Raw genomic sequence first — 27,633 nt, forward strand, 5'->3', positions numbered from 1 at the left:
AAAGTGAAAAGAGGGCTTCCCTGGTGGCGCAGTGGTTGAGAGTCTGCCTGCCGATGCAGGGGACGTGGGTTCGTGCCCCAGTCCGGGAAGATACCACATGCTGCAGAGTGGCTAGGCCCGTGAGCCATGGCCGCTGAGCCTAAGCGTCCGGAGCCTGTGCTCCGCAATGGAAGAGGCCACAACAGTGAGAGGCCCGTGTACTGCAAAAAAAAGAAAAAAGAAAAGAAAGTGAAAAGACAATCCATAGAATAGGAGAAAAACATCAGCAAATCTTACATGATAAGGGACTTGTATCCATAATATATAAAGAACTCTTACAATCCACTAATAAAAAGAACATAACACAATTTAAAAAATGGCCAAAGTATCTGAACAGACATTTCTCCAAAGAAGATATACAAGTGTTTAACAAGCACATGAAAAGATGCTCAACATAATTAGCCATCAGGAAAATGCAAATAAATCACAATGAGATACCATTTCACATATATTAGGATGGCTATCATCAAAAAGATAGATAATAAGTGTTGGAGAGGATAGGGAAAATTGGAGCCCTCATACACTGCTGGTAGGAATGTAAACTGATGCAGCCACTTTGAAAAACAGTTTGGCTGTTCCTCAAATATTAAACATAGAGTTATTCTATGACCCAGCAATTCTCCTCTTAAGTATTTACCCAAGAGAAATAAAACCTTGTACATTAATGCTCATAACAACATTATTCATAATAGCCAAAAAGTAGAAACAACCTAAATGTCCATCAAATGACCAGTGACTAATAAATAGTTAAACAAAAGTGATGTATTCATACAGTAGAATGTTATTCAGCCATAAAAAGGAATGAAGTAGTAATTTAAATGAACCTTGAAAATATTATGCTGTGTGAAAGAAACCAGTCACAAAAGATAACATATTGTATGATTCCATTTAACTGATATGTCCAGAATAGACAATTTTATAGAGACAGAAAGTAAGTTAGCCATTGCCTCGGGTTGGTAAGAAACAGAGTGTAGGGTTTTCTTTTGGGGTGATGAAAACACTACAAAATTGATTCTTTTGGTGGTTGCACAACTTTGTGACTATCCTAAAAAAACATTGAATTGTACAAATTAGATTTGTGAATTTTGTCTCAATGAAGCTGTTTTAAAAAGTTACATGGGCAATATTTTATATTTCAAGTCAAAACTAAATCTAAACTCTAGTACTGTGATTTGAAAGCCATCTGTAATATAGGGATATATCATCTAGGAGATAAATGGACAGTAATCTCACTCTGTTGGTCCACAATTGATCAAGTCTTTATTAGAATCCTATAGCTAGTTTTAATCACTACCCTTTAATAATGATGTGGAAAAATTGAATATGATTCTGAGAAGCCCATCACAGTGATGCTCAATTATTACAGGCCAAAGCTGATAAAAGAACATGAGGATGTTGGTATAATTTAATCTAGAATCAAGGAGAAAAAGCAGAGCTGGGTATTTGGGCTATGTAATCAAGGGTTGTTTGCTGCCATAGGAAATCTACTAGTATATGTCACGAGAGGAAATGAACTAGCTCTGCACCATATCTGTAAAGGATATAATTAAGTAAAGTTGGAATAAATTGAAACCAGATAACTTCACATTATATATTTTTCTGATAATGGGAGTAAAATTATTTACAGGAAGATGTTAACAAGACAGATTTAAAAATCTAGAGACACTTAAGATTAGGAAGTACAGATACTTTTAAGAGTTTAAAGAACATGAAAAATGTATAAGCCTTTGTGTATGAAAATACAGGATACAAATGGTTATATTAAATGATTACAGTTAAAGAAACTTCCTAGCAAAAAGACTAGAAAGAAATATACCAGAAGTTTAACCATTCTTATCATTAATTTGAGGATGAGTGCATATTGTTACCTTTTTTCCTGTATTTTTTATATTTCTCATAATTTACATAAATATATTTATAATCAACAAACAAAAATTTAAAAAGCATATAGGGGGCCTCCCTGGTGGCGCAGTGGTTGAGAGTCCGCCTGCCGATGCAGGGGATACGGGTTCGTGCCCCGGTCTGGGAGGATCCCATATGCCGCGGAGCGGCTGGGCCCGTGAGCCATGGCCGCTGGGCCTGCGCATCCGGAGCCTGTGCTCCGCAACGGGAGAGGCCACAACAGTGAGAGGCCCGCATACCGCAAAAAAAAAAAAAAAAAAAAAAAAAAAAAAAAGCATATAGGGTACATATAATCTGTTTTAGTTTATGTGTGTGCGTCCTCTCCAGATACTGTCTCATTTAAAAAAAAAAAATGTTGGGCTTCCCTGGTGGCGCGGTGGCTGAGAGTCCGCCTGCCGATGCAGGGGACGCAGGTTCGTGCCCCAGTCCGGGAGGATCGCACATGCTGCGGAGCGGCTGGGCCCGTGAGCCGTGGCCGCTGGGCCTGCGTGTCCGGAGTCTGTGCTCCGCAACGGGAGAGGCCACAACAGTGAGAGGTCCGCGTACCACAAAAAAAAAAAAAAAAAAAAAATTATGTATGTATGTATGTATGTATGTATGTATGTATTTATTTATGGCTGCATTGGGTCTCTGTTGCTGCACACGGGCTTTCTCTAGTTGCGGTGAGCGGGGGCTACTCTTCGTTGCGGTGCACAGTCTTCTCATTGTGGTGCCTTCTCTTGTTGTGGAGCATGGGCTTTAGGTGCATGGGCTTCAGTAGTCGTGGCATGCGGGCTCAGTAGTTGTGGCTCATGGGCTCTGGAGCTAAGGCTGAGTAGTTGTGGTGCACGAGCTCAGTTGCTCCCTACATGTGGAATCTTCCTGGATCAGGGCTGGAACCCGTGTCCCCTGCATTGGCAGGTGGATTCTTAACCACTGCGCCACCAGGGAAGTCCAATTGTCACATTTTAATCACATTCTTTCCTCAGGCAAGAAATGTCTACACCAGGAACAAAGAGATTGTGTTAACCTCTCCACTTCATTAGATTTTTTTTTCTGAATTATTAGATCTATCTGATAACACTATCTTATTTGGGATTTATGATTTTCACCAAATATATCTTATACACTATATTTGCTCAAATAAAATACAATGTAGCGAGAATTCCTCATCTCTTATTTTATATGCTTATACTTTAGATATTTTTAATAGCGAACTATTTCACAAAACATACATTTTACCACCCATATTGCTTGAGTATAAAGAATCTATAAAGATAAAAAGTAATTGGACTCTTTCCAGGGTGCTCTGGTTTAATTCGATTTTACAATGCCGCTGGCTCATCTTTCCTTTGTGGTTCTCAAAGCTGTTGTAGCTCAGCAAGTATTTACTGAGTGATTACCATGAGCAAGTTTCTTCTCAGAGTTTCAAAATCTTTATATTCCCACATAGCAGATAAATTTTTAAAATTTTGCAGATTAATCTAAGTTAGTAATTCAGAGTTCTTATTTGGAGATTCCCAGGTAAGCAAGCCTGCTGGAAACTAAACACACAATCAACAGGTGTGCTCCAGCTTCTATTCTTTTTTTGGTCTATGGTAACTTTCATCCACAGTCCTAGTTGGCTTTTCTATATGGACCTTTAAGTTTGATGTCAAATTAATGACTACATAATCATATTTACTTAATATACGTTCATTTCTCTAGAGCTGTAGCCTCCAAGTAATTCTGATTTCTGGGCTTCCCCTCAGCCCATATTTCTGGGGTAGGCATCTTATGTGTATTTGTTTTAATAGCTCACTGAATTTGAAAGCATCCAGGCTCAGATGATTACATTAAAGGATTTTGCTCATTTGCCTTCTCCATAGAACAGTGGTCTTCAGCCCTTGACACCACAGTCTCTGGGGAGCTTTTAAAACATGCAGATGCCTTGACTTCACCCAAGGCCAACTGTATTACAATATTGGAGGTACAAGGGGTGATTGGGGTTTTTAGTGGTGTTTTTTTGTTTATTTTTTGTTTTCCTTTAAGAGCATTACAGGTGATTTCTAAGGTAGAATGAGATTTGACAATTACTGCATTAGCCTGTGAATAACTTGTGACCAGGGATGCTGTGTTGTTATCTTGATTTTCACCATCTAATACAGTGCTCAGTATTCGTTGTTCTATGAAAGTTTGTCAAATGAGTGATGGACCAGACATCCCCTATCATATTTGCCCGTGCCTGCAACCTGAGTGACATTCAGCTAAGTCCAGTTCCAGGTTTAGTCATGTTGGTCTTCATTTTCTTAGCACAGGTGCAGCAGTGAACAGCAGTGAGAGTCTCCCTCCATCCTCGTCTGTCAACGATATCTCCTCCATGTCCACCGACCAGACCCTGGCATCTGACACTGACAGCAGCCTGGAAGCCTCGGCAGGACCCCTGGGTTGTTGCAGGTGACTAGCCGCCTGCCTGCGAAACCCAGCGTTCTTCAGGAGATGATCTGATGGAACACACACACGCAGACACTCACGCACACACACAAACACAGACACGCAACGACAAGAAAACAGCAAGGGAGAGAATCCGAGCCTAAAATTGAAAAAATCTTTCAGCCTGCTTCTTCTCCAGAGTTCTGTATTGCAGCTAAGCCAAATGTATATTTAACTTCTAGTTGCTCTTGCTTTGGTCTTCTTCTAACGATGCTTACTACAGAAAGCAAATCAAACACAATTAGAGAAGCCTTTTCCATAAAGTGTAATTTTAATGGCTGCAGAACCAGCGACCTGTAACTGCCCTTTCAAATGGCATGACAAGGTGTGCAGTGGCCCCATCCAGCATGTGTGTGTCTCTATCTTGCATCTACCTGCTCCTTTTGGCCTAGTCAGATGGATGTAGATACAGATCCGCATGTGTCTGTATTCAAGCAGCATACATACTTAGAGATGCTAACTGTCAGTGTCCTCAGGGCTCTACCAAGACATCACGCACTGGGGTACCACATGGTCCATTTCATGTGATTTATTACTCTGACATAAACCCATCTGTAATATATTGCCAGTATATAAGCTATTTAGTTTGTTAATTGATTAAGCTGTATGTCTTACAAGAAAACGTGTAAAGGGGGGAACATGGGGGAAGTGAGCTCTCTTGGACCCTTGAGGATGTAGCTTCCAAATTTGAACTGATTAAATGGCACCTGTATACCAATTTCTAGAAAGAACATATGTGATGCTTATGTACAGTGTGGGGTGGGAGGGGGTAACAGTTTCCAGGTGCTAAATGTGTTTTGACCTTTAGATGGAAGGTAGGAATAAAGGCTGAGGGTCTTTTCTCTGATAGAGAGTGGTGGGGCAGTGCGGAGGAAGGCCTGAAGGAGATTATTAGCCAGATATTAGGAGACACCGACATTCATATGTTAGAAAGGAGACCCCATTTGCTGTTTACAAATTATGTGTCACAACTGGCAGGTGAAGAGGCAGGGTTAGTGTGTACATATATGATGGTAAGACCCCCTCCCTGAAACAGAGTGGAATTGCTTCCATATGGTATCCCTAACAGAAAATGAGCCTACCTAGGCTATTTTCAGATTGTAGCTTGTGTTTTCCACGAGTGTGCTACTTTCCAGGTTTATACCTTGCCAAGATCTTATTCAGAGAAGAAATATTACTGCCCTCTTCTAGAATTAAAAAAAAGAAATTACTTAAAAAATACCCAAAGCCCAGGGGGATCCTCAGGTTAGCCTTTGAAAACATTTCCACAGACATTCCTCAGGGGTTTCCGCGACTCCTTAATATGGCTGATGTTTCATGTTTATTTGTTTATTTCATACATTTCAACAATCCAAGAAGGGCTGATCATCTGAGTTTTGTACCGCAGGTGACGTGACAGCAATAACTCTGCCCATAAGTTACTGCTGCTAAATAGCTTTAGCAATAGAGTGTCTTAAAAGCCATGAAGCATTTATGTCAATGTTTAGCAAAATCTCCTGAATTTAGCTCAAATTAAATGAAAGTGCTTTCCTGGGCACTTAAGGAGGCACTGTGAAACATCCTGGTTCTATACAAGGCGATACCAGGGTGACTTCTCAGCAATAATAGGGACCAGGTCGAGGCTTCTCTTCTTATTCACCTTGGTGAAGTATTCATCACAGCTCTTTGCACTCTGACCATTTTGGTGCTCACCAGTGCGGTGGTATTTCACCTGAAGAAGAAGTGAAACGCATGGGATGGGTGGTTGATATGTGTGAGATGACTGGCAAATGGAATCCCTTTGAAAACAGAGCAGACAAGAATGCCAGTGCTCTGAACACTGCCTTAAACACAACAGTAGGAAAGCTGTGTCTCTTTTCAAGCAATAGAGTGAACCCTGACCATCGCCGTGGGAACAATGCTGCCATTTATGGTATTGCTTCACACAGTAGGATTCATGACAAGAGGTTATTTATTTCAAATGGAGAGAAAAAATGTTAGACTGTGCCGCTTGTCTTCTGGAATAGCAGGGGCCCAGTTTCTCTATCTCGCTGCCAGAGTTTTTGGTTAATATTGCAGACAGCCTGATTTTAAAAATGCTTCCCCAATCACATGAGTTTTCTCACTTTTCTTTCTGTCACACTCCCCCAACCCCCTCCCCCTTTTGTTAAGCTTCTCTTCTCTGTATTCCTTTTTCTTTGCTTATCTTCTTTCTCCATGCTCTTCTCTTGCTATACCTGTGGCCTTTCCACTCCCGGCTCTTTAACCACACAGGATTGAGTGCAGAGAGCAGGCAGCTGTTGAAAGAGAGTCACAAGGGAAATTTCATCAGCCACAAAGTGACATCAGAAGACAGAAGAAAATCTCCAGCCAGCATCTTAGAACTGCTTGACAGTTAGACTCTCTTTCATGTCTGCGGAAATGATTTTTTTTTCAATAAGATGAAACCAGGCAAGAACTAGCCAATGCCCTTCCCCTGCTATTGCCACCTTCCCTAAACTCTACTAGTCTGATCTCTCCTGTTGTATGGCTCTTGGGGGCTGATTCCCTTTAGCCAGGCCTCCCTATAGACAAGAAAAAAATGAAACAAATCCTTCATAGTGAAATACCATGTACAAATTGAGCTAAGGGTTAGCTTCTTGACTGCTTATAGAATTAATTTTCCTAGGTTGTCAAAGCAAGACAGGTGATGGGCCAACAAAGAGAATAATCATTTCAAAAGCCCTCTGGTCCTTCACAATCTTGGGTCCATTTTATTATAGTATCTTCAGGAGGTGATTATGTTATTACCAAATTCACAGAATATACTATATTCTGCACTGAGTCTTCTTTTCTTAAAAAACCAAATGTTTCCTGTATAGTCACCTGTTACTTCCAAAGGACCCTCTTGTTTTTCAGGCAGGGAAGTGTCAAGTCACCTGTTCTATATTCTCGGAAAAAGTGAAGGTACTGCCTGTAGTTGGGGGCTTCGTTTCAGAATGTGAAGTTGGCACTCTGAGAGGGCTAACCTATCACTTCCTACAGGGCAAGTAGCTTCACAGCGATCCTTAAAGAAGTGTTTTATAGTATTTTGTAGGAGGGATGGCTGTATGCCTATGTGCAGGAGGAACTAGGTTGTTGAGAGATCTTGGCAAACCACCACTACCACTTTGATTTTTTTATATGTATTTTGTGGGCCAATGTGTAAAAAAGAGATGATACATTGACCTTACAACCAAATTTCTTCTTGTGGATTAAAAACTGATAATAATCTTGCATCTTCAAGAATCTGATGACTGAGCTTTGAGGGAATGTACCCCACAGGTGGACCAGAGTCTGGTCAGTTCCCTCCAATTGGAGTAAACTATTTAATTGAGGGCCAAGGAGCTGGATAGTTTTTTCTCAATCTTTTATCATTATCAGAAAATTATTACCTGTGGATACTGATAGCAGCTGACTGATAAATCTGAAAATAGGCCTTGACAAATGGAATAAGTAGAATAGGTGAGATTACATAAATCCTTTTATGACCTGCCAGGGGGGGAAAAAAAAAAAACAATAAGCAAAACAGACTTTTAAATTTTAACTAGTCACTGCAAAATCTAAATTCTGCAAAGTCTATTTCTATTTGATTCTCTTAACACATGACAATCTAAATCTTAAAAGCATTATGCTCTGCACAGAACGCGATCATCAGCTTTGCTGAAAAAGTTATCTTCTATAGCTCAGAGAAAGGGATCAAGTTGCCCCAAGAATCTTTGATCCCACCCACCTTGGGAGTGAGGAGGAATCCTACCCCCACCCTACTCACAACACCCCACATGCATTTTAATTGTGAAAGACAGACATTTTCCACAGATACCATTGAACCAAGAATGGAAACTCTTTTCTCTAAGAACAACAATCAAGTTATAATGTAAATAGTTATATTAATTATTTTCCATGTGATTAAAATATAAGATTTTATTTCTTTTAGCACTTGGGCAGTTTTTTCACTGTCTGTAATGGCTCACATTGACCCATTTCCTTGGTAAGCAAGCTAAAATGGAAGGCCTCTGTATATGGACTCCTGTACATCTAACTTTTGATTATGTGGGACCAATGGCCAGTATATTCTAATGGACACAGATCTCCCACCCCTAGTTAGCATTAAGCTGTTCACCTTGCCATGTCTATCTTGCAACAAGACCTGACTTGAACCTGCCTGTTATTCTGCATGATTGGACTCCAAAGACTACTACAAATGATGAGAATTGTCCTGTGTCCGTGTTCATAAAACGGACTTAAAACCCACACCCATGTTCATACACATCTCACCTCGACAGTTCTAGATCAATCCTGGAAGGCAAAACTATGTAAATCCAGTTTCTCTGCAAGGTCTTAGTGGTAAGAACTGAAAGTCAGCCTGATGGATCAAATGCACTTCAGTGATGTTTAATAAGGATTTGAAATTATTTAAATCATTTCTGTGTTCTTTCTCTCTTTTTAAATTTTTTTTCCTTTATTTTCAAAATGTTGGTGGAACAAGAGGGCGAACGAGGGGAGAACTTTGGCTTTTTTGAACTCTTTGTAGGTGGATACTATGTCAATACATTATGATTTCTGTTTCTTATGAACTATTAAAAACTAGAGCAAATCTGCTTCCAGTAACATAAAACCAAATCCAAATCCAGACTTTGTTGGAGTTTGCCTTGTTGCCAGTGGTTGTTGTCCTGCTCACTGTCTTGGGTTTCATGTCCTGACAGTAACTCTGAAGCATCTCACATGATTTCATCATGTGGTCTGATTGTGCCAGGGAATAAATAAGAAATGAGGAATGACCTACTTTTTCACCTTGGGTAATGAGTGTGTAATATGTATGTGACCATGCAGAAGGCTGTGCTTTCATTTGAGATTGGTTTCTTCTAAAAATGACCTTCTTCTCTGTCTAGGGATATTGGTTGTACATCTGCAATTCAGTAAGTTTCCTTTAAAGTATAAGATTGATGGAAAGGAAAAAATAATTTTCTGGAAGTATTAGGTGACTAAAACAGGGTTAAATATCTTAGGTTAATTTATTAGAATTTCTAATCAGTTTAATTATTACTCGAGAGAGGGTAAAAGATTTTTTTTTGTCTACATGGTAGCCAACCCTAATATCTCAAACTCCTTGGTGAATTTTTTAAAATATGATTTTGTGTCTTGATAAGGTCACCAAACCCATGTTAATTAAGCTGGAAATGTCTGACAGTGTTGAGGAATGACCCTTCTATTTCTGTAACTAAAGCATTTTGTTTAACCAGTTAACTATTAGAAAAAAATCTGGAAGATAAACATACCTATTCTTTTGCGTTAACACAATTTATCCTTTTATTTATAAGAAAAATAGAAACCCAAAGCCTTTTGTTATCTCTGGCATAGATTTTATTCTAATTTAAACCACAGATCTTTACTCTCTTAGTAAAATAATTTAAAAGTGACCAAATATAGGTACCTGAAAATACCCACAATATTAAGATGGGAAGTTAAATTCCACAAGATTGCTTATGGAGAGAAAGGGTCAGAAGGAATTATTGATGCATACCAGGTACCATAAAATGTTACCAAATATTTGGGTGTTTGTTTGACCCAGTTTGCAGTAAAAAGAAAGGTGTCTTGAAAACTACCTTTCTGGCAGCTACTTATGCAGCAACCACTCTAGAAGGAGGATTCTGTTTGCTCAATAGTTGAAGTGGGTTTTACCCAAGATAGAGATTTTTTGACCTTACCGATTTATCAGAATGGTATTTTTTACTTGTTGCGTGCCTTTCTTCCCAGCTTTTTGAAAGGCCTGCCTGGAAGACATTTGCAACTAGTGAAACACACTGAAAATCCCACTGTCTCAGATCAGTTCATGTCAGAGACCAGTGAACGTGGCAAGTCATGTCCCTCAGGTCCAGATTGAATTCTATCTGCTCATCCTTTTAGATCAGTGTGTTCTGTTTTAGTTACTGAAACAAGCTGTAGAAATGCACAGTCCTTGAGCACATGAAATGTGATGGCACATACACAAATAAGAGTTAAATGCCCCTTTGAAATTTCCCATCCTCTCTATGTCACATATTTCTTGCTTTAAAGATATGCTTATCCTAGTATAGATCCCAATGTAAAATAAGTCTGAAATGCAATTTAGAGGATTTAAGCTTTACTCCATGGAGTGAGTGACTTCACTTCCTTGTCACTGAACTTCTGATACTGTCCTTCCCTGAATTCTTGTCTGGAATCCTTCTGTTTACCCAGCAGTCCACATTGTCTGCAACTCAAAAGCAGGTGCAAAATGTTATTCATCTTAAAAACTCTTCCACACTCTGCCTAGAAAAGTGTATCACTCATAGTTTGCCTTCCATTGACACTTTTATATTCACATTTGTGAAAATATTGTCTGTGAACAGTTATACACAAAATCAATTTTTATAACCCAAATAATATTTTACGTGGACTAAGGAAATTAGTAATTTTAAAGTACTTCTTTTATGAAAGGAAGACTTTCAAAAAGCAATTGCTTCTTCCTTAATGTTAACATTTTGCAAACTTGGATTTGGTGAAAATCAAGCTTTAAGAAGATCACTCTAAATTTCTAGTTTAATTTCTGAGGTACGTTCTTAAGTGGTACATTCATTCACTCCAAAAACATTTATTGAACATCTATTTATGTGTCCTAGGTAGGAGACAAATACAGCATAGTCCTTATCCTCACAACTTCAGAGTAAATTAATCTTTCAGTTTAAAAATAAGTGGTTAGGGCTTCCCTGGTGGCGCAGTGGTTGAGAGTCTGCCTGCCGATGCAGGGGACATGGGTTCATGCCCCGGTCTGGGAAGATCCCATGTGCCGCGGAGTGGCTGGGCCCGGGAGCCATGGCCACTGAGCCTGTGCGTCCGGAGCCTGTGCTCCGCAACAGGAGAGGCCACAACAGTGAGAGGCCCACGTACTGCAAAAAAAAAAATAAAAATAAAAAAATAAGTGGTTAAAACAAAAAAATATTTAACCCATTTATTTACTTTCTTTTAAAATAATAATATATTGAAATTAGTGGTGTGACTTGAATGATTCAATTTTTATTATTCTCTTAAAGCAATGAAACAAGAGATCTGCTTCTTTCAATATAATCATTTTGTCTAATTGCATGTAAGTACACTTAATGAATCAGCATAAGAAAACTTTGGATATTTTCCATGACATTATAGGAGATGAAAACATTTTTTTACAATTTATTTAAAAAATAGCATAGAGATGAAAGATACAAGTAGGTCTGCACTAACTCAAAGAGGAAATATATGTATCTTTACTCTCACTCTTTTAACCAAAAGATTTACTGCTATCTTTTGGTAGGTCTTAAACAAATTGTTAGTCACCAGATAAAGGGAGAAATATGATGACATTTTGAGATGTTGTCAATAACTTATGATATTTGTATCATGGAAAAAATAGATTAAAATTTCAGAGGTTAAAAAACAACAACAAAATAGAATGGATGCTTTTTTCTACATTATATAAAGTTATTTTGATACACGTTTCCTCTGAGAGCTATTAGGCCTGGTTGCTGAGCTTGAGGCTCATATTTCTGGCATCAAAATCTCCAGATCAGCAAATGATATCACAACGTGTACTGGAGTCTCTCTGCAGTGATGCTCTCATACGAAGCCAAATCTCTGAAATTTGTTAGTCTGTAAGTGATGAATGGAGCCCTAAAATAACTTAGGGTAGAATTTAGTCATTTAATATTTTTTATTAGAAACTCCAACTCAGAACATCCCTGAATATATGAACCAGAAATTTGGCATTGAACTCTGAATATTCACTCATTAACTCATGCCACAAATATTGCTTGAGCACTTCAGTTTTCCGAGGACTATTTTATGTACACATAGTTGTGATCAGTTCAGGCAACCTATCTGCCTTCTCCATTCTAATGGAGAAGTAAGGTCGTGGCTAGCACTAAGAAGACAGACAAAGCAGGATAAAAGAATAAGGAATGAAAAAGGGTGCCATTTAGAGGAGGTGGTCAGGGCAGGTCTCTCAGAGAGGTGATATTTGAGCAGAGACCTGAATAAAGTGAGGGAATGAGCCATATCAGTATCTGAGGAAAAGGCAAGTGTAAAGGACCTGGAGTAAGAGCTTGCTTGTATATATAAGGAATGGCAAAGAGTCTTGTGGATGAAACAGAATGGACAAGATTAGTGTGATAATAAATGAAATTGGAGAGATAAGCAGGGTTAGAGCATAGCAAGATCTTGGGATTTTATTCTAAACATGGGAAGATGATGGATAGATCTAAGCATGGAAATAATATAATCTAATTTTTCTTTTTGAAAGGATCCCTCTGGCTGAGTAGAGAGAGGAGGTTAAGAAGAAAGAGAAGAAAGAGAAGAATGGAAATGAAGAGTCCATTGTAGGGTGTAACAGTAGTCCAGAAAGACATGATGGGGCTTTAACTAGAAAGTGCTGATGCTGAGAAGGGGTTGGATTCAGGATCTAATTAAGGATACATTGTGAAGGTGGAGTTGACAAGATTTGCTGATGGATTGATATGTGATATGAAAGAAAGAGATCAAGGAATGACTCTGGATTTTTAAGAAATCTAAACCACAAGGTAAATGATAGTGCAGTTGACTGTGAATGATGGGTTAGGAGCATATTTGGGAAGAAAATCATATTTGTTGTTGGAAATGTCAGTTGATGATTAGATATTCAAGTGAAGTAGCTGGAGTATCTACGAGGCTGGAGTTAAGGGAAGAAATTGAACTGAAACATAAATCTGAGAGTAGTCAACTTATAAGTGTTCATTGAAACCAGATTATATGAGACCATTAAGAAACTGAGTATAGATAAAGAAGAAGAAGAAGAGTCTAAAGATGGACGCACCTCTTATTCCAACATATAGAACTCAGGAACAGGAGAGTATTTTAAGGAATGTTCAGTGAAGTAGAGGGAAAACCAGGAGCTGGCGCTGTCCTGGAAGCCAAATAAAGGTGTTTCAAAAATGAGGGAGTGGGCACCAGGGACAATGCCACTGAGTGGCTGAGTAAGATGGGGACTGAAGATTGACAATTGGACTTGATTTTGTGAAGGTCATGGCTGACCTTAACTACAGTGGTTTCTCTGCAATTTTGAGCAAAAAAGCATGCCTCCCGTGAATTTAAGAGAACATTGAAGGTGAGAAGTTAGGAACAAGTATAGAAAATTGAAGAATTTTTTTCTAAAAAGTTAAGTAGAAGAATGATATAGAAATTAGTCATACATAGGATATGAGGAGAGGATTTTTAAAAAGTTATTACAGCATAGGTATATGTTGGTGGGACTAACATTTAAGAGCAAAATGTGTAATGCAAGAGAGAAAGAGTATTTATCTGAAGGAGCAATGCTCTTGAAAAGGCCAAAGGGGTGGGTGCTCCAAGAGGAACGGTCGGCCTGGTTGGAGCAGACAGCACAGTCATTAGAGCAGGAACTAAAGTGATGTATACAGGACAGGTGTAGGTTGTTTGCTAGATATGATGATGAAACATAAAAACATAGACTTCTGATTTCTTTTCTCAGTAAAAACAGGAAATCAGTAAGTAAGCTTATATAAGTAAGGTTGTCAGCTGAAAATGAGTATGGGAAGAGTTCATGGAGGCTTAAGAAGTATGAGATAGACCTTAGAAAGTATGAAGATAAGTTACTGAACAATGATGAGATCCATGTGAGCCATATTTATATAAATATAAGATAGACAAGTCAATTGGTGGTCTTCTGCTCTTCAGTCATGTTTAGTTTCTTAGGTGCAGGTTAGGAGGAAGCAGAAATTGGATTTAGCCAAAGTTGGGGATTTTTTTGTTTTTATTTTATTTTTTTGTTTTTCTTTCTTCTCAGATGAGTGGAGTGGTGGAAGAGAAGATGAAGGGATTTGAGAATGGAGACAAGAGAATAAATATGATGAGGAACCACAGAAGCCAAGTTGGTCAAGGAGGGAAGCAATGACATGAGAGGATGATGGTCTGTGAAAATTTTAGGAAGTCTGTGGCTCAGAGATACTCTGGGAGTAGGCAAACATTGTTGGAGTGATGGTGCCAGTGTTTCAGTGACCTAGAAAGAGAAGAGGTGATGATCAGAGAGTAGAGGCTTGGAATGGATATTTTGGTGATGGTGCAGGTGTTGGTAAAGACACAGTGTGAGATCAACCTTGGGCACAGGTGGCTGATGTTCAGGCAAAGGGAGAACAAGATTTTTCAGAAGTGAGCAGGTCAAGGAGCTGTACGGCCAGGTTGGTGGATGGCACATGAGTACGGGTGGGGGAAAAACAGTTGATTAGGTGCTGAAATATTCTTTCATGTGACATGTGCTTCCAAGGAGGTTCTTAGGGAGGACAGAGGAACAAAGCTCTGAAAGTAGCAGCAAAGAGGCAAGCAAGACCTACCTTTGCTTCAGCCTAATGATACGTTGGTTGTGGGAAGGAAAAATAGCCATCCCTGAGAGGACTGCTGGGGAGCTGTGTCTTCAGGAGGTAGCTATTCTTCAGAGATGTAAGGGAGGTTCCTGATAGCTTTTAGATGTAGAAGGTGTAATGGAAAGTTTGGGGAAGGGGAGGGGGGATCAGAGTTTGAAGCAAATGGGGGAAAGTGCTGAGCAATGTGGCGATGAGCTCACAGGGGGAGGCAAGTGACATGGAGTGTGAACTACTTTGGTGAAAAATAATGGAGGGTGAGGTGTGATGGCCCAACCCTGGGATGACTTTTGTGTGGGGTACATAATCAATTCTAATGAATCATAAAGAGGCAGGGAACGTGTGTGTTGGGAGGAGAGGGCTGAGATGGACATGGTATTTTCACCAATTCTTTCACCAGTTCCCTCAGAGCTAAGAGACAACTTTGCTCAAAGCAGATAGTCCAATCTGACTCATCATTCAAACAATTCAGTAATATCCTGTTACCCATACTGTCTACTTAAGAAAGGGACCCCTACCTGTGTGGGCTGGTCTCACCTGGGCTTGGCCCTGGAGGGGCCATAATGGTAGCAGCTACACGTAGTCCAGAAATAAAGTGTTGTTCAGCCCTGGACCTGAGCCACAAGCTGTGAGTTAAAAAACACACTTTTCATCAGCTAAACTTTCTATTTGAAGCTCTACAGTAGGTTCAGTAAATTTCAGCTGCCTGGGGAACTGTTAGTGTTCCAAGTCACTTTGCAAAAGAGGCCCTTCAGCTGGGCAGTGCTAACGTTCAGCTCATTCCTCACTGGTGTTGTTAAGAAGACTATAAAGAGAATAATGAAATAGACCTTTGGGAGCCACAAATCCAGCACTCTTTCCCTGTAGTTTATGAATTCAAATAAGGTAAAATTGTCCAGCTCTGGCTGTTTCCTTGGAATAAAGAGTGGAAGGCACCCGGGTCCTAAGTGTGTTCTCAGGTCTTGCAGGGTGTGGGTAGGATGTTACACACAAGGCCACCTCAACGGCACAGGCTGGGTAGGTCTTGTTATATCATTGAAAAGACTCCCTAGACTCTGCACCACAGGCACCTTTGCATGTGCTGTTCCACGCATGCTCCAGAGAGGTCTCTGCCCCAAACCACCTCCCTGTCTGCTAACTTATGACTCATCCTTCAGGGCTTACATCATAGTCATGGCTCGTGCCCAGCCTCACCTCTGTGAACCCTTATGTCCACAGTACATCATCTCATGTGGTAATTATTGTGAACTAGGTATCCCAGGGCACCTAGCACAGTGCTGGCCTGGCTTGTGGAGGCCTTCAATAAATACTCGCTAACGGTGATGCTGATGTAAGTGTAGGTATGTTCACTGGCCCATATCCTTAGGCACTTTCATTGTATTTCACCCAATACCTTTAATGTCCAATGTCTTCCTCAGTGTCCACATAGACAGAGTTGATACAAGACAGTTACAGGTGGTTCTTTAGACATTATTCCCAGATCACAGATGTAATTGTATTAACTCAGAATAGAAAGGATGCTTTGGGTTGCCTCTTCCTTGTCATCAGTCCCTGGCAGAATATCTGAGAAAAGATGAAATTAGAGTACTTGGGAAGGGGACACAATTATATCCTCTGCTGCTGTGCATGCTAGTGTTTCATTGCCGGCCTGTTTCCTGAGGTCAGAATCTTGTTATGTTCTCTAGAAGCTGTGGCACCCTTTCAATAGAAGTAATCTGAGGGCTGACAACTACTATTTATTGAGCACTTACTATACTCCAGGTACTGTGCTAATCATTTAACTTAATCATTTCTTGAAAAAGTTTAGTGAGGAAGAGGTACTATTATTATCCTTATTTGATAGAAAGGCAAATTTAGGCTTACAAACATTATGTAACTTTTCTTAAGTTTGTGCATCTAACAAATGGCAGAGTTGGGATTTTGATCCAGGTCTCTGAATCCAAAAGTTCATGCGTATTCTCTTCTAGGATGTTACTCTAAGCAGAACACAGATCTGCAATGTAAGGAACACTGGGGTTTGTGGTTGGCTTCCCAGTCTTTAATCCTCTCCTGAATTTCCAAGGGGAGATAATTATATATCAGTGATTTAAACTATCCTACCTGGGAATAACCTACTTTTTTTAAAAGGAGCCCTCCTCAGCTTGTGAATAAATAGGAACAACATTATTTAAATTCCACTTGGAGTTTTTCATCAGTTCATAATAAAGTTACATGTAAAATCTACATTTCAGTTGGCTTCATGTCCTAGGCACTTCTATTTTAAATGTTCTCTAAAGGATACCCAGCCATATAGTTTAATGAGTAAAACCAATACTATAGACTCAAGCAAAGATTTGGAAGCAAATCTTTTCTCCTGAGCTCATAATTTAAGAATCATTGTAATTGCCTAAAGAGTTTTAAAGAAGTGTATACAGGATGTGGCAGATGAACCCTTGATACTACCTACTTATTTCCAACGTATTCTTATGTCAATTTGCAGTTGATTATTTTCTAGGCTTTCAGGAGAATTAATATAAGAACAAGTAGAAACCCAGATGGACAAGCTGTTCATAGTATCCACTGATTGGAGATTATCATCACTGAGATTTATAGTTAAAATTAATCACAATATCCCTCATAAATCAAAGGCCAAATTTATTGCTAACTCTCCATGTTGGCACTCTGTGGCATAATAATGCTGGAGGTGGAGAGATTTAAGATCAATGAGATATTATTCTCATGCCTTAAGAAGCTCCATTTATCAATACAGCTATCAATGGAGCTAAGTGGCAGACACTGAGATAAGCACAGTACATATCACCTTTAAGTATTACAACATCCTTGCTTTGTAGGAGTTATCTCCACTTTACAGATGAAAAAAACTGAGCTTCAGAGAGGTTAAGTGACTTATTGCCTTGCATCTTGCCTAAGGCGTGTTGAGATGCATATCTTAGTCTGTCTGGCTCTCAGTTTCCTGCAATTATCGTTCATTCCCCCTTGATGCTTCTTAACTTGGTGAAGAAAATAATCAGACATGGGAAAGGCTAAAAGAGATATATCCAAATTGTGAGCACAAAAGGTAACTCACTCTGCATTGAGATCCTAGGAAGCGTCATAGAGGAGCTAACATTTGATTTGGCAAAAAATAAAAAATAAAAAATAAATGGTAGGACTGTGCTAGATAGAAGGAAGGCAGTCAAGATGGGCACAACAATAGGAGGTAGAAAGTTCCAGAGGCATGAAATAGCATGGCAGGTGTGGGGGGAAGTGGTAGGAGGTGAGAATGAAACTCAGGTTAGAGTCATATACACTGCGTGAAGGGCATTTGAATGTTATTAGCAAGGCTACGATACGATCAGAAGAGTGACTTAGAAAGGGCAGTCTGCAAATGAAAGTAGAGGAGAGATATTGGAACACAAGTGGCTGGGTGCGATGCTTTCTTTGAGAGATGGGGAGAGACTGATCAGAGAGCAGATGAAAAAGATGAGGATGGGTGGACTAAACAGTACTTCGTGAGTGAATTTAAAAGTGAAGAAGAGGGCAGAGTAGAGAAAAATCAGAGTTAACATTTATGGAGTCCATCCTGTATACTAGGTGCCGTTCTCGGCCTAATACAAGCTACCTCATTGAAACCACATAACAAGTCTGTGAGAGCAGTACTTTTATTATTCCCATTCTACAGATGTAAGAAAGGATGCATCAAAAATTCAGCAACAGCTGGCAAATTGGAGAAAATGTGAACACAGGCAGTTTGACTGCATAGCCTTTGATTTTTACTATGGTATCTTACAGCTCCCTGGGTGAGTCTGAGGTTTTTGTCAACTAAGACAGGGACTGGAAAAAGATGAAAAGGTAGAGAGAGCTATTGAGATCATTTTTACACATTTTGAGCTTGAATTTCCTTTAGGATATCCAGGTGGGAGTATCTTGTTAAAGAATTGGAAAGAGAGAGAAAAGGGAACTAAAGATAAAGAAGGTATTGCTACATAGACAGTGGTTGATACCAAAGGACCACGTAAGCTTGCTCTGTGTAAGGATATAAACAAAAGCAGCACGGTTTCAAGAATGAACTCTGTAAGTCTACTGTCCCCTTGAAAATAAATACAAACATAGAACCTTCAAACAACATGAATCCCATAAACTCAAGTAGTATTTATTTCCAATTTTACCTTTTGTGACTTTTTGTTCTAGCGTGAGAAAGATTTATTTCAATCATTGCCTCATCAAACTGTGAATTGTTCTCAGTCTCTGGCAGATTATCTGAGAAAAGATGAAATTAGAAGCCTTGGGCTTCTCCGGAAAGTTATCATTACTGATGTTCACAAATTTATCAAAACTGGACCTTTAAAGATTCACATTTTAAATTTATTGTGAATAAATGTTTTTGACAGGGGAGAATACTGTACAAATTAGAAGCAAAATAGTTAGTTTCTTCCAATCTTGTCTCCTCCTCCTTCTGGTCCCCTTCCCCTGCATCAGCTCCCACTTGCTGCAAACTGCCTTTACCCTCTGTTGTGCAGAAAGAATCCTAGACGACAACAGAGCAGCAGGCCTGAGTGAAAGCAGAATATATGGCACACACTCTAGCAGTTTAACTGAGAGAGACACGGTAATACTATTTCACTGTTTGCGTTGTGGGTGGGGAAGTGAGGGGTGCGGGGTTGGAATAGAGGACATGTGCTCAATGTAGGCACTGGTTAGCCAGCATTGTTCTTCAACTTCCCAATGGCAGGAAGAATCTCCCTCATAACCATCCAGTAGAAGGACAGAGTAATTCAAGGCATGACTGCTTAAATGCTCTTTTAAAAAATAACCATACTTCTCATCTAAGGTGCATCCTGCATAGGGGACATACATCTGTGGAATGGGCAAGGCAGACCAGGGGGCTTGAGAAGGGGACTTTTTTACTGGTCCAAAATCTCCTGTGTCAAAACATCTCACCAAGAAAATTGAGCAGTGTCAAGGGCAGAATTTACAGAGTAATTCAAAGGTTCCTGGTGATTCTACCGTATTTTATAAAATTATTTACATTTCTCTTTTTGGTCATGGCAAAGTCCATTGGCACAAACAGCACAGCCACAAAGTATTCTTTTTGATTTTAATAACTCATCTTATATATATTTATATATATTTATATATCTGCTTATTTTCATTTCCTCAGCAAAAGGGGAAATAAAAATATTGATCTATAAAATAAGCTGATGATAACACAATGCCAAAAATAGCTTAAGTGCAAGGGGTGAAGCTTGAAAGCAAGCTAAACTGCAATGACATACTGATTTAACATTTTAAATACAAGACTTGCAATAAAATAATTATTGAGATATGTTTTTCATTTTTAGTTTACTTTTTAAAAACTACTCTATATACACATATCCAGTTGTAACACTTGACAGTAGCATTATGGGGCATGATACAACTTTGGTACACACTGCAGATATGGATGGGCAATGTCTGTAAATGATATGTCTTCCCCAGTTAGAGCTCTGTACAGCCAGGTGACCAGCCACCTGATCCTATATAATATTCCCACGAGAACCCCCAGAGTCTTCCCCAGAGCCACTGGAGACAGTGGGAGAAATCAGCCTCACTGGATCCATATTGTGTTTCCTCTCTCGGTTCTCCTGGGTTCCACTGTCAGCTCCCCAAATGTGGAAAAAAACTGCTCCATTTCTTTCTGAAGCATGTCATTTCTCTTCTCTGCATCTTCTTTTGCTCGCTCGGCATTTCGCATTTTGATTTCTATCATTGTGAACTTTTTCCTTTCTTGATCCAGTTCATCGTGGAGGCTCATCATTTCTGTTTCCAAAGTCAAGTTTCGCTGTTCTAAGCTACAAAGGGTGGGGGAAGGAATAAAAGATAAAGCAATTTTATTAATTTGAAATGCAAAAGGGCTAAAAAATATTTCCTAAACTGTCTCTGCAATGTTTAGGAAATTGGATTGAGCCTTTCAAATCAATGAAGAAAGGTCCACAGATTAAAAGGTGTATATATATATTCTTTTTTAAATTAATTCCTAAGATGATTTACTATCATTTTGTTGAGACCCCAAAAACTCTCTTGGATGCACTTCATTGTCATTTGATAGCAAATTAATGAATTTCGGCAAAAAGAAGTCAGAGACCAATGTCATGGAGCACAGAATGGCAGAAGTAGGAGGCAACCTAAACCACAAACCTTCCTGAATCATTATGTAAATCTGGGTTTACTAAAAGAAAGGTGGGGGGGAGTCTGATAAAGTTGGAGGAAAAACAACAATTATTTTTGCTTTCTATCAAAGGAAAAAGAATGATGGTGAAAATGTCATTGTTAGAAAGATTAAGTCGACTGCTAAGAATCTACTTCTCTGGGACATATAGAGTCCCATCATATAAAAGTGGTATTAAGAGCAGTCACCTTATAGTAACAAGAGAGGATGCCTCATGTAATGAAATGTAATCTAGAGATTACATGTGTTGAATAAGTAATTCATCTGACATTCTGTGACAATGGAGTCCACCTAAGTAGCCTACTATCTAAAATTCTCACTGCCTTCCAAGTTAATATATCTTAAGATCTCTAGAGTTATATTTTTATAGGTTGATAGCTATATTCTTTTGGATAACTGTATAATTTTAGATAATTTCCTATAAACAGAGTTTTTCCAATAATCACTAAGTTCCAAAACATAATTTATTATTGCTGTTGTTCAAGGAGGAATAGTAAGCACTTGATTATTAGATGATGTGTCTTGGTAATGGCTGACATTTTAATTTCTTCTATTCTGAGCTAAAGTCCCAGGAGTATGTTTGAATTTGACATACTACTGAAATATGAAAGGCTAATGCACAGATAGCTCTCAGAAATCTGATTATTTTAATAATTTTCAAATTAAAATCTCAATAATTTTTCTGTTTTGAAATAATGAGTCCCATATGTTGATATTTCATCCAGATAATCATAAGAACACTTAAAGATGAATCTGCTCTCCCTTTGTAAGAAACTAGAATCTTTTTTAAAAAGTCACATTCTATAATCAGTTTAGAAGGCCATTTTGACCACATGATCACAGTTTTTACATAAAAACCTGGTAGTGTGCTGGTTGTCACCCAGAATTATTTTACAATATATTCTCTTTTCTTTCTAAAGCTGTTTATCTTAGAACTAAAAAAGTTGGAAGAAACTCAAGCTTAAATACCAAGGAAGACACCCTTTAAAAAATATACTAATGCATTTGTACATAACAGGCACTCATATGAAACTTCCAGGAACCTAATAGACTGGGTTGAAAACAGAAGAAACCCCTTCCACTGTAAGCACAGACCAATGCTGGAAAAATATATAAGAAAAATATTTTAAAAATACATAGCAAGGTTAAAAGAAATAAAAGAGCATCTTCAGGTTATCAGAACCAAGGAAGAAACTCAAATTTAGAACAGTAAATGGAAGCACATGAGGGGTTGTTCCTGGATAGAAGCCCTGGAATCTGTGAGTAGGTTTCTATTTTTCTCATGGTGAGGAGGAGATCTCCAGTATAAGAGAGGCAGAAGGCTGAAAGTGATTCAACTGAGAGCTTGGAACATCAATTGTCTTTATGACAAAGAGACTACAAAAACTCTACTCATGGGCTGAGTGAAGTGACAGAATTAATCAGAAGAGAAAATAAATAAATGAGAAAACAGCTCTGAGGAAAAATTACCCAGAATGCCTCACATAATGAAAAAAGATGAAAATGTACTATAAGAAAGAGAAGCTAACAGAGATGGAGAATGGATTAAGAAGGTCCAACATACTTTAATAAGGGTTGGAGAGACAGAAAATTGAGAAAATGGGGAGATGAAATAAACAAAAATGGTGATGGATAAAAATACTCCAGAATTGAAAAAATATGTCTTCAAATAATGAAACATAAAGTTTGAAAGTTAATGGAAGTATATAGCAGGGCGTTATTAATCAAAATAAAAATTATATAGCAATATTAATATGAGAAAAATATTTTTGGGCAAAATGCATTATTACTATTACTTTATGATAAAATGATCAATTCATCAGGGAGGTATAAACAATTCTGAACTTTTATTCATCTAGTTGTATAGCCTCAAGTTATTCAATATAAAATATAACAAAATTATAGATAGATAAATCCACAAAAATTAGGAAATTTTAAGATAACTTTCTTAGAAATTATAGCTCTATCTGATGAAAATCAGAAGAAAGGTAAAAGATTTGAACAGCTTGATTAACAGATTTGATCTATTGGTCATATATACAATCCCAAACCAATAATAAGTTAATAAATACTTCTTACAAGACCAAATAATTGATATCATACAAATGAATTTTTCTGACCACAATATGATAAAGGGAGAAGGTGAGGGGGTGGAATAACATCAAACTCACATGTTTAAAAACTAAAAATCATACATATCAATGATAGATAAAGTATGGTATGTATTTCTCTATCATCTGTCTATCTATCTAGGGATGTATGTATGTATGTGTGTATGTATGTATGTATCTATCATCTATCTGTATCATCTATCTATCTATCTATCTATCATCTATCATCTATCTATCTATCTATCTATCTATCATCTATCATCTATCCTTAATACTTGTAGGGTAGAGTTAAAAAGGAATCGAAAGACAAATGTATAATTCTAGACAGGAATGATCAAGAATTAACTAGAACAGTTACTTCTTATATTTCTGTGGCTTGGTCATGTGGCAGCTCCTCTGCCCTACTTTATCATGGACCTCTCCCTTTGCTTGTCACATGGGTAAAAATGCTACAGTGAAAGAGGCCAATGAATGACATTCTGTTGGAACCTTCTATTATTTTATCAATGTCTCTAAAATGCACCATAGACTCAGAACATAAATGTATCACCAATGTTCTCATAAATGAACGTGTACATCTGCAACCAATCAGAATAATGTATTCCTATCCTAAGGCAAGTCTCAGATGTTACCTCTTGCTTCCCAGTGCTAAGTGCTAATTTATCATCATGCCTTGGCAGCAATTCAGAGATTTGGTAGCCCGTGGTTCCAAACACTACATTCAGAATGAAGAGTAGCCTTATAAGATGATGACTCAATTTTTCTTCTTATTTAAACCTCCTGTCACTTAGCATTATATAGGAAAATTCAAACCAAGTTTCTGTTTCCAAGAAAGTAATTTTTTCAATCTAATATATAAGAAGTATTTTTTTAATATTTACTTTACCATAGCTCTTAAAAATACATATCTTTTGGCTTGATAATTGATAAATGGATGGGAAACATTAAAATACATTAAGGTCAACTTTATATATAAAAAAGAAACCACGTGGGGTTTGGAGCCATAGAAGCAGTTGAAGCAGGACAAGACTGAGGTTCACAAACTATGAGGACCCTAAACAGGAAGGGGTCTACCAAGGCACAGTCTGGGACTGGGACTGAGGCCACTAGAGGGGCTACATCAGGCTAAACTGAGCCTCAGGCCTTCTCTTGAGAGTGCAGTGTCCTTCCCTTATACTACACTGAAAGGAGAACATAAAAACAATCAGTTTTGTAATTCTGTGACCCTGGTAAAATCATGGGATGTGGTGATGTTCAGGTTTCCAGCACAAGGCTGTATTTGTGAATCCTGGGCTCCATTCTCTGTATTCCTGCCTTTCAAGATGATGGAGCATCTGGCAGTCAGGGGTACTGTCAACACAGGATACTCAGCCAATACCCAATGTCTTGCCCAGGTTGCTTTCCTGAAGTTGCTAAGCCATCGCTACCTTGGTCAACTTATGAGAAGATGTCAACTGCTATCAATTAGGTTTCAGCACAACTGCTTCCTTATAATTCATATTTTTTGCTCCCCACTTAGGCTACAATTTCCATTGTCCATATGAATACACTTCATGCCATCACTTTTCTCAGAAACCTCCCTGGATTCCAATCCCAGAGTAAAAGCCAAAGACTTAAGATGATCCTGAAGGCTCTAAGGTACCTCTCTGAGCTCCTCACTGATTCCAGCTCACGGCATTTCCACTCCTCCCGGGCATCTTCATTGCTGCCTCTTTTACCTCCTATAAGGCCCTACATTTAGAATTACTCCTCACCAACACTTCTTACCCCTCCCTCTTCCCTGCTTTAGTCTTCTACTTAGCATGAGACCTATTTTACTTATTTATCTGTCTCCTCCAGTGGAATGGAAGCATGCTCCAAGAGGGCTGAGTTTTTGTCTGTCTTATCCACTGCTGAATCCTCGGGGTCTGGGTCTGAGCTTGGGAGAGAACAGACACTCTCCCAGCATTCAGCAATGGAAAAAATGAACAATAAAGATCTGTTTACTTCTCCAACTTCTCTTTATCCTCATTTCATCCTCTTCCTGTGAGAACAGACTCCTTGTTCTGCATTCATCCCCTTTCACTCCTCTCCCCAGCCCTTGAACACAAATCCACACATTTATTAACAAGAGATAGTATTACTGAGCAACTGCTCTGTGCCAGGGACAATGTGCAATGATTTCTTACATGCTTTTGCAGTAGATACTGCTAGAATTTAAAATGTTCACATTAGGGAGCTGAGATTCACAGAGATAAAGTGAGCTTTCCCAAAGTCCCACAGCTTACAAATGGTGAAACTAGGACTTGAACCCAGGTCTCTGACTTTGGAGTCAGCATATTTACCCTCTGGGTGAGCCTGTCTCATATTAGGAGGCTATTGCACCCTCTCTGGTCAATTGGGGATCCAGATTTTCCTCACCTCTTTATCCTGGACTCATACTCTATCTTCTGTTTGGTCATTTCTTGCTTCAGGCTGGACACTAAACTATGCAGTGCACTGTGGTTGCTGGTCTGGCCAACAAAGGTCTCACTGTTGTCGCTGCTGCTGGTGGCACGACTACTTCGACCGCCCACACTCCTCCGGTCACTTTTGTTTTCATAGTCCCCAGGGTGGGAAAGGTCGTCCTGCGGGGGCCCATCCAAAACGGGGTCCTCAAAGTTCCCACCATAAAAGTCTTGTTCCGGGCAGGTGGTGGTGGAGGAGCGGCAGGAGTTGGAGTTCTCAGGGAGGGAGATTTCACAGGAGGAAGTGGACCAGGTGGCACTGTCGACGCTCTGCTTGTCGTCAAGGCTCATCACAGAGAACTGTTGGTGGACGTTGTCATAGGTGGAGAGTCTGTTGTGCTGGCCCGACTCTCCAGCTTGCTCTTTCTGCTTGTTATCCCTCAGGGTCACGTAGCCATTGGGCAGCCAGCTCATGCTGCGACCATTCACGGGGTTCCCGAGGGTATCTGAGTTCAAAATGCCCATCCGCACCGTTCCATTCTGTACACTGTGGGTGCCCATTTTGGTACCAGACCCCTTCAGGGAAGAGGTCCTTCTGGCCTGTAAGCTCCCATTGGGAGTGGTTTGGGCTTTCTCAAGTCCTTCTGCATTACTGCTGCTGAAGGACCCATTGGTGACTATCCCACTGCCCTTATTGAAGGCGGGATTCTTTTTGACCATGAGAGGGGGGCTCCTAGAGACATCCAGCTTGTGAACGCTGTTCCTTGGGCTGTTGGTTTTGCTGCCTGATAGAGCTGTGGGGGATCCGTTATCCATGCTGCTTCTCTGGGGAGACTCAGACTTGTCCCAAGAGCACCGCCTTCCAGGACTGTCCTTGGCATTATTGTTCTCTTTGTTCTGTAACTGACCCATGGTGGCTTTCTTCTGAAGGTCGTTGTTGTTGTTGCTCACTCCATCCTGGGGCTTGCTTTGCAACTCTGCATCTTTGGGGAAGAGGCGATCGTGTTTGCTAATCATCATTGACATCAACTGTTGGACCACCACAGTGCCTGGAATTGCATAGAAAACAAAATAGTATGAGCGAAACAGTTTTATTTCTTATTTTGAATGTGACTCTTAAAGAAAGAGTTCAGGTGAACATTCAGCATTATTACTAGCAGTGCCAAACTATACTCTTAATGATGATAATAGCAATATTATCTATAGCAATATTAACTGCTAAAATGTCTTGAGCATTTAACATGAACTATACCAAGCACTTTACTTTTGTTAGTGTAGTTGGATTAAAAAAAATCTATGAATAGATACTGTTCTATCTAACTATCACTGTCTTATGAAAGTTAAGTAACTTAATCAGCATCCCAAAGCTATTAAGGAGAAAATGCAGGGCTTGAACCCAGAATTAATTAGTTCCAAAGACCAGCCTCTTCATTGTCACACATTTCTTGCATGCTTGACATTTAATTATGAAAAATCTTTCTTTGAGGAAGTCACTGTTATCTCTCATCAGACAATTGCCTCAAACTATCAAGACATTTGTAGTGGAATCTCAAAGTGGAACTCTATAAAATCTCTAGTGGATATATGGTCTGTCTTTATAATATAGCAAGACAATGAAGTTCCATACAACTTTTGCTCAGCATTCAAAACCTTCAGGGCATTTTAAGTGACATTAGCCAAAATGGTGTAATAAAGACCTACAAGAATCCTCTCCTCCATAAAAGCAAATGATGAAAATATTCTGAATCATCATTTTCAGAACTTTGGAAATTAAATAAAGGCTTGTTGTAATCTGGAGAGTGTTTATTTAAAAAAAAATCATTGAATCTCAGTAAAGAACAGCAAGCACTGTGGTATTTTAACTCATCCTATTCCTATCCTCCTCTCTGCAGTGGCCTTGAAAACCAACTGCCCACAATCACAGTGGGAACAAGCAGTCTGACAGCCACTGGAATGGGAAAAGCAGGGTTGGAAATCCTTCAAAGTCCCATTCCCAAAGAATTGTCATTATTTTACTTGTTTGGTGGTTCCCTGGAAGACATCACTCAAGAGGCTTGTCTTCATTTTATCTAACTAAGAATTTGACCAGAGTAAGCAACACTTTTCTCAAGGCCATTTGT

The 27,633-nt window shown here is 39.1% G+C and overlaps 2 protein-coding genes across 14 annotated transcripts in view; one reads left to right on the plus strand and one right to left on the minus strand.

The window, feature by feature from the left end:
• Nucleotides 1-4,360, plus strand: part of MAPK10 (mitogen-activated protein kinase 10) — a gene marked incomplete at both ends in the record, with an annotated part of 162,255 nt that extends 157,895 nt beyond the window's left edge. For all 4 annotated transcript variants that reach the window (XM_082607772.1, XM_082607773.1, XM_082607774.1 and 1 more), the window contains one exon: nt 4,218-4,360. In XM_082607772.1, the coding sequence (XP_082463898.1) occupies nt 4,218-4,360 (143 nt within the window). The remainder of the gene's footprint in view (nt 1-4,217) is intronic.
• Nucleotides 4,361-19,111: 14,751 nt separating this feature from the next.
• The window catches only part of ARHGAP24 (Rho GTPase activating protein 24), a 516,018-nt gene continuing 507,496 nt past the window's right edge, over nt 19,112-27,633 (minus strand). For all 10 annotated transcript variants that reach the window (XM_082632355.1, XM_082632357.1, XM_082632359.1 and 7 more), the window contains 2 exons: nt 25,488-26,562; nt 19,112-20,599 (listed from right to left, as the gene is read on the minus strand). In XM_082632355.1, coding sequence (XP_082488481.1) covers nt 20,356-20,599; nt 25,488-26,562 — 1,319 coding nt within the window. In that variant the 3' untranslated portion in view covers nt 19,112-20,355. The remainder of the gene's footprint in view (nt 20,600-25,487; nt 26,563-27,633) is intronic.

The sequence above is a fragment of the Mesoplodon mirus genome (assembly GCF_964341445.2).
Source record: "Mesoplodon mirus genome assembly, chromosome: 2".
NCBI classification, from domain to species: Eukaryota; Metazoa; Chordata; class Mammalia; order Artiodactyla; family Ziphiidae; genus Mesoplodon; species Mesoplodon mirus.